This window comes from Phoxinus phoxinus (genome assembly GCF_949152265.1).
Source record: "Phoxinus phoxinus genome assembly, chromosome: 5".
Taxonomy (NCBI): domain Eukaryota; kingdom Metazoa; phylum Chordata; class Actinopteri; order Cypriniformes; family Leuciscidae; genus Phoxinus; species Phoxinus phoxinus.
Window position 1 is genome coordinate 25,975,747 of NC_136880.1, and position 7,067 is coordinate 25,982,813.

Genomic DNA, 7,067 nt, shown 5'->3' on the forward strand with positions numbered 1-7,067 from the left:
TTACAAGTAGTATTACAAATTGTAATGTAGTATGGTCAATTGCAATGATGGTTTAAATAAAATAATGGTTCTTCATAAAAGCTTTTGTTCTCAAAGGTATAATCTTGAGTGTTTCAAAATAGAGATTGACAGAAAATGCAGCAGGGCAGGTATAGATGCCATTAGAGCGCTGCAGGTTTTACTGGGACTGAGTAACCCAATGCTATAATTACAAACTCCCACACAGGAGGAAATCAGAGCTAGCTTTTTATTACTGTTGAGTGATTTCAGCCACTAATGAATAGGCTGGGTCATTATGGGGACACAGAAGCAGATAAATGGCATCTTGTGAAGGCCAGTGTGAGACTCTGGAAGGGCAATATTCATTTACTTGCTCCCTTAGGACTCTGGAAAATGAACAAATTTCACTTAAAAAGTGTTTTCACAATTTCAGTTAAACAGCCAATGATAGATACTCCAATTAACTGAAAACGTCTCAAAAACATCAGAACAACAATTATGTGAAAAAGTATTTATTCGAAGCCAAGAATGAAATGTAATTTATTATTTTCAGGATTCTTTGTTAATGCCACAAGCTCTCATATTAAAATCATACAGAATGACATATATCCAGTGTAACTCATATGTAGCCTACCCAATATTAAAAAATAAAACACAAACAAAAAAATGTTTAACCTTTTTTTTAAAAGATTTACAAATTCCAATTGTATAGTAAAATTCCATCAAATTTCTAATTTAAGTTTAAGTTTTTCACCTGATATTTATATTTGATTAAATTTCAGCTTTATTTCAATTAAACTAAAACTATAAAAAAATATATAGTTTTCTGTAGTTAACAATAAAAATGGACATGAGACAGAAAAAGTCATTTTATAGGTAAAAGTTGAGTGTTATTTGATCTTTACGGTGTATTTACTCGACCTCTTTTGCTTTATTTAGTCTTTCCACTGAAATCTGCTCATGTTAAATGTTACTCGCTGAGTCAGCCTGACATTATCTGAAAGCCACTTCATTTGACCAGTAAAGCTGTTTCTGTTGATTTGATTATGCACATTTCTCGCTAAGAGTAAATTAATTATTAACAAGGTCAAAAATAATGATTACATCAGCTGTGGCCGGATACAGATACTATTGAATAAATGGTCACTGTTTTTAACATATATAAGTTACAAAAACAGTAACCCTCTATACTTCTGTGCAGGAGAGAAATGTTGGTCCATCATCAAATTAGCAAAGCATTGTTTTCATTTATAGTTACAGCAGATTTGGTTGCTTATGATAAGGACCATACTGTGGTTCTGTCTAATGTTCTCTTGTTCCTCTTCATAATATGATATATAAATTATATGCAACACCAAATCCATCATACATTGACACTAAACACTGTAACTGAATTTGAAACAAAGTAATATTACAATAATAATAAAAACTTCCCATCTAAATTACAGTAGAAGACGAAGATATAAAAATCTCAATGTAATGAAAATATCCAGGCGACAGCTATATGATAGCTTATCTTGACAACAGACTGAGTCTGCAAACAGCTTCGCTTGACACTTTCTCAGTACAGTAATTCATTCGCGTTGTATGCAAAAGTAATGATTTCGCACTGGCGCAGTGACTTCCTTTATCACCAACATCATGGACAACGTAATGACCAGAGATCCAATTCAATTCATAGACACAAAACTCCAGTGCACTTAATAGTATCTCCGAGCATTTTAACCAAATACAGCATTTCCAGTAATGTCACGAGAGGTCCACACTTTCATACTCTCCATGATCGGAGTCTTCGATTTCAATCCCAGGAACCAGGCTGTAGTATTCAGTGGACTGGGTCAAGTACGCCTTCTCCCGATCGGCCGAGTCCTTCATCACCTCGCTCACACTCACCGTGTCCAGGTCCTGCTTTCCCGCGGTCCCTTCTGTGGAGCAAGTGGACGGCGGAGGAGCCAGCGAGTCCACAGAGCCCAGTTTGACCTCCACCTCCTCATAAATATCCCGAGTGCTGTCTAGCAGGGAGGACGAGGGCTGAAGCATCAGCTGGTTCTTCAGTATGACCTCCTTCCCTCTGTCGGCAGACACTGCTGACTCCTCAGTGGGCAGTTTGGCATGTGGCCACCGTCCGTTGCAATGGGAGTTGTCGGCCCTTTTGCGAGTTGGGCTGAACGAGGTGGTCTCTTTCTTCTTCTTCTTCTTCTTTCTGCCACAGCACCAGCACAGCACCAAGCTGAGGAGGAGGAGCAAGGGAAGCAGGATGAAGAGAGCGGTCAGGTTGGGCAAATGACACACGTCACTGGTCTGCAAAGACCAAAGCGCCTGCCCTGCAAGATTTCGAGGAGAGGCACAGGTCAGATTACCTACGAGGTCCTGAAGGCTGCTGGAGTTGTCACGCAGACCACCTTGAAGCCCCTTCCACAGTGAGCATGTACAGTCCCAGGGGTTTCCAATGAGCTCCAGATGCTGTAGCGAAGGCTTTAGCGCTGAATGAGGCAGAGCGCTCAGCTGGTTCCATCCCAGGATCAGCACCCGCAGTTTGTCCGAGTTCTGCACAAAACGCTCGGGCAGATCCTTCAGATGATTCCCTCCCAAATCCAGCACTTCCAAACTATAAGCTTTAGCGAGGAAGTCAGCTGGGATAGATGTCAGTCTGTTCTGGCTGAGATACAGCTCTCTCAGTGAACTGACAGCATCACCGACCTCACCGCGAACAATGCGACTGATATTACAGTCAGTCAGGTCCAAAACCTGCAGGTGTGTATGTGACGAAAAAGCCCGCCAAGACACCTGGTTGAATGTGGATCCTGAGTAGTTCAAGCAGCATGTGTCATTGGGTACCTTAGAAGGAAAGTCAGACAAAATGCTAGCCGCTGGACACACACATCCCCCAGTGCTTCCTTCAGCCACACACAGCATTTGGAGAATCCCCAATCCACATAAAAACACAAGCCCTACAAAAAGAAAAACAAACAAGGATTAGACAACATTTCATACTTGACTTAAACAGTGAATTTCTATACCATGTGTGGCACCAAATGGAATGACAAAAATAACGATGGTTTCCAAAGATATTTCCCAGACACTCCTATACATTAATCTATTGACTGCATCTAAAACATACTTTTAGAGATGTACAAATGCTCACGAAATACTGAACTAACAGGATGATTTAATCATACTATTACAGGAGAATATCGTGGAAAAGCTCACTTATTTCAGTAATTCAACTTAAAAGGTGAAACTTATATATTATATAAACTCATTACATGCAAAGTGAGATATTTCAAGCCTTTATTTGATATAATTTTGATGATTATGGCGTACAGCTATGAAAACCTTTTCACAATATTCTAATTTTGAATTTGGGGTTTTCATAAGCTGTACGCCATAATCATCAAAATTATATCAAATAAATGAATTACTGAAATAAATGAACTTTTGCACGATATTCAAATTTGCACGAGTTTCATCTGTATATGTATGGTATCATATTTAATGCATTTTACTAATTTGACATTATATATTTTTCCTGTTCTAATTAAAATCCTGGTGCTTTTCAATTCGTTTCGAAGAATTCTGGCACTTACCCACTTACCTAAACCTTTAAAATGTTAAATTAAATACAAATTTTGTCATTATTACTTGAAAAAGTAAAGTTTAATGCTCTCTGATTCTACATCTTCAGAGTGAAATATAACATGCACGCCAATTCTCTCTCTTTCTGTTATGTTCTAGTTTGACCTCCAGGGATCTGCTTGCTCAGGTTGAGCAGAGAGGTAAAGATCCCATAGCAACACTCAGTGCTTCGGGACTGTTGCCATTAGAGTTGGAGTCGGCATGGTGATGAGGTGAGTCTGGGATCAGGAGTCCACGCTTCACGGAGAAACATCTTATCTGGCAACCATGCGGCTCACGGTTGGTTGGGAACTGAACAAATATACACACACACATCCTTTGATGGCTGAGGTGCAAGACAATAAGTTCTTTCCTGTTCACGTTCATTAAACAGAAGTGAAACAATCATATATGTGTACACTGATTGCTGACAGTGATCGCTGCATGTAAATATATCCTAAAGAATTAATGCAAATGTTTTTCTTTTAGTGAAACAATGCTTTTAGGTTTTTTACTACTACTTTTTTTTATTAGTGAAATGTTTTTATGAGTAGTTTTAGAAAACTTTACTCCAGTATATTTTTCCCTGCTGTGTGGAGGACTGTACATGTTTTTGTTCCCACAAGTATAGGCCTGGCATCAGACTTTCCTGATGTAAACAATGGAAGTGGAATGTGCAAACCCCCTGACAACACAGACTATCCACATCAGGAACGAGGGCTGAGGAACCAGGCCAATCCAGCCCTGCATTCACTACTGCTGAAACACTCATTTTAGTTTAGATATCATCTAGCTATTTGCTTACACAACACCATGAAAACTCACTGAAAGTATAAGGCATGCACAAGTGACAAACATCATAAATCTAGATGTATTTAATACAGAAAATAAACTAATATGAGTAAATCTTATAATGAAGTAGCCTAATGGTAATAAAGTAGCACAATTTAGAGATTTGCAGATGTAATATATCTTCAAACCCACAATAAGTCCTTAATAATGAGCTCTAATTTTTTTTATTTTAAGCACTTCTTAAGCAATCTTCGCTTAAGTTCAGCAAACTAACAAAACAATCACTTACATTTTGATCTAAGCATCAGATAAGTGCTAATCTCTCTCTTACATGCACACAGGTTTGTTTTCCTATCATGGTCGAGACTTTCCATTGACTATTGTTTTATACTGAGCTAATTATATTTTCTATCCTGTAAGCCTAAACCGGACCATCACAGAAACCTGTCTGTCTTGTGGTGTTTCCCAATGTAGAAAAAAACTGTCCCAAACACACACGCAAACAAACAACTAGAACTATACCAGCGATAACTTTTTTTTCTTTTTTTACACTAAATGTTAACAAATCCGGTCTTTGTGTTTCCCTGTTATTTCATATATTAGTGGATGTAACTGGGCTAGTCCTCAAAATATGAGCTCACTTGGAAATATAACTATTTAGCTCAGTAAAAAGGAGACAACAAAGAAACATCGACTGCTTTTCTATTGTGACTGATTGAGTTATCAATATTGTACAAGGGAGGTCAATTCTGTGAGGTTAAAGGTGCATGTAGGCAGGCCTACTTAGTGCGCAAGGTTTGTTCCAACTATTAAGGAAAGGGTCTTGTTACATATTACATGCATGCTAAAAATGTTCTTCCTAATGTGTGAACGAATGCATTAAAGTGATGAGATATATATTCCTACCTATCCTACATGATCTCATGGCAGAACAATGCGCGCTGTTACACCCAGTCCAGCACTTTCCTCTCAGATAGCGGATCTTTTACTCAAGCGCAATTTCACAATGTGTCTGGTTCACTGATCAAAACAGCAACAATTAAGTCAATACAAAACACAATAAAAGTATGCCCGCAAAGCAGAAACGGTCAACATAAGACGTTTCTAATTACATTTACTTATTTTGAACACAAACCAACCTCTCTATGTCCACCACTGTATATTCCCGGAGAAACTCTAACTTTACTAAAATCCACTCGGGCAAATGCGTGCAATAGTGTGCAATAGTAGGCTATAACAGAGCAACAGTAAAGCGTTAAAAGTGACGCTTACCTTCACTTGTCATGATTGTGAGCTGTTGGTATAACTGTCATTCATTCAGATGAGCGCTAGAGCAGCAGTAGTAGTCCCATCGCGTACTGTACAGTGTGTGTGTGTGTGTGTGTGTGTGTGTGTGTTGGGTGTGTCCTGATCCACACAACACCGGCTGGAATGTGGAAATTCTGCTTCCTGTGTGTGTGATGCAGAGGAAAGTGTGTGAATGAGTGAACACAGTGAGAGGGAAACGTATACCTGGCAGGGCAGACTTCCCTCGTTTGCTTCATACTGTGGTGGGGTCTGAGTTTGTGGGGTGTTTGGAGGGGGACGGGGCTCTTAAAAAAAAGGCCTATTCCTTTTACATGAAACAATATTTGTTTCAAGAGAATTTTCAAACAACGTTTCAGTAACCACAAGAGTTGGGTAAAAGTCCACAAGCCATAAAAGAGTGTGTTAAGAAGCTCGCGAGAAATTGCGTTCGCCTGATGTGGTAACCATAGCAACAACACGCTGCTCGTAGCCTGGCGCTCTTTCTGTTAAAATCATAATGGTAGAAGAATATAACGTTAGCCTAATTTATATTGGGGGTTTTTATATCGCAATTATAGGCAACGTGTATTTTCTTTACCTTTTTAAGACTGACGTTTAGACACGTGTCAACGGCACCGAATCACGTTGTTTATAGTTTATTGCTTTTAATCTAAAGTTGTTGTTTCATAGCAACTTTACAGAAAATCGTTCATAGCCTAATTATTTCAAAGCCCTCGCAGTGAGCATGCAAGGCGAGAAAAAATGTCCTACCAAGAGCAGAACTTTAGAATAAACTTTAGAATAATACGAATAATACTCAAAGATGTAGCCTACTAGCTAGGGTGATCAGACAGGCGTCTGTTTTGTTCTCCGGGGACAGTCCCGTTTTTTGGAGTTCTGCCTCCGACTAGATGTTCCCGAAATTTCCCCGTTTTACAGCACGTTCAAAACAACCCGCAAATACACTGCAAATGCCCGACCAAGAGAGACTGGTTGTCAGAGCAGTCGTGTAGTGATTATTTTCACCAACAGAGGGCAAGATACACTGACTGATTACATGGTTGCGCTAACGCGCTCCAATACTTAAGGAACTTGACGAGACGAGATGTCGACGAGCAATCAATCATCAATATTATCATCAATAATTAAAGAAGAGACAAAGTTATCGGTTTCAAGGTAGTCACATTCTAACTACTCATGTTAAATAAAGTAACCTAATCCTATTTGTAGGCTTATTAAATAACAGGGCCACATGGCATACAATTTGAAACGTTCGCCAAAGTTAAACTACAGTTCGAGTACGAGGACGAACTTTTTAGGAGTTATATTCGAGTTTACCACAAGATGGAAGCATTCTACTAGTAATGCTCCCT

At 39.0% G+C, this 7,067-nt stretch overlaps 1 protein-coding gene across 2 annotated transcripts; it reads right to left on the bottom strand.

The window, feature by feature from the left end:
- Positions 1–498: 498 nt before the first annotated feature.
- Positions 499–5,889, bottom strand: LOC306999242 (uncharacterized protein). 2 transcript variants are annotated; one of them, XM_079613769.1, is made up of 2 exons: positions 5,680–5,889; positions 499–2,951 (listed from the first exon to the last, which is right to left on the bottom strand). In XM_079613769.1, the coding sequence occupies exons 1-2, from the start codon at positions 5,690–5,692 to the stop codon at positions 1,750–1,752; spliced, it is 1,215 nt and encodes a 404-aa protein (XP_079469895.1). In that variant the 5' UTR covers positions 5,693–5,889; the 3' UTR covers positions 499–1,749. The 2 variants fall into 2 exon arrangements, with proteins under 2 accessions (XP_079469895.1, XP_079469896.1); XM_079613770.1 differs by lacking the exon at positions 5,680–5,889 and adding an exon at positions 5,547–5,613 and having other exon boundaries at positions 505–2,951.
- Positions 5,890–7,067: the final 1,178 nt, after the last annotated feature.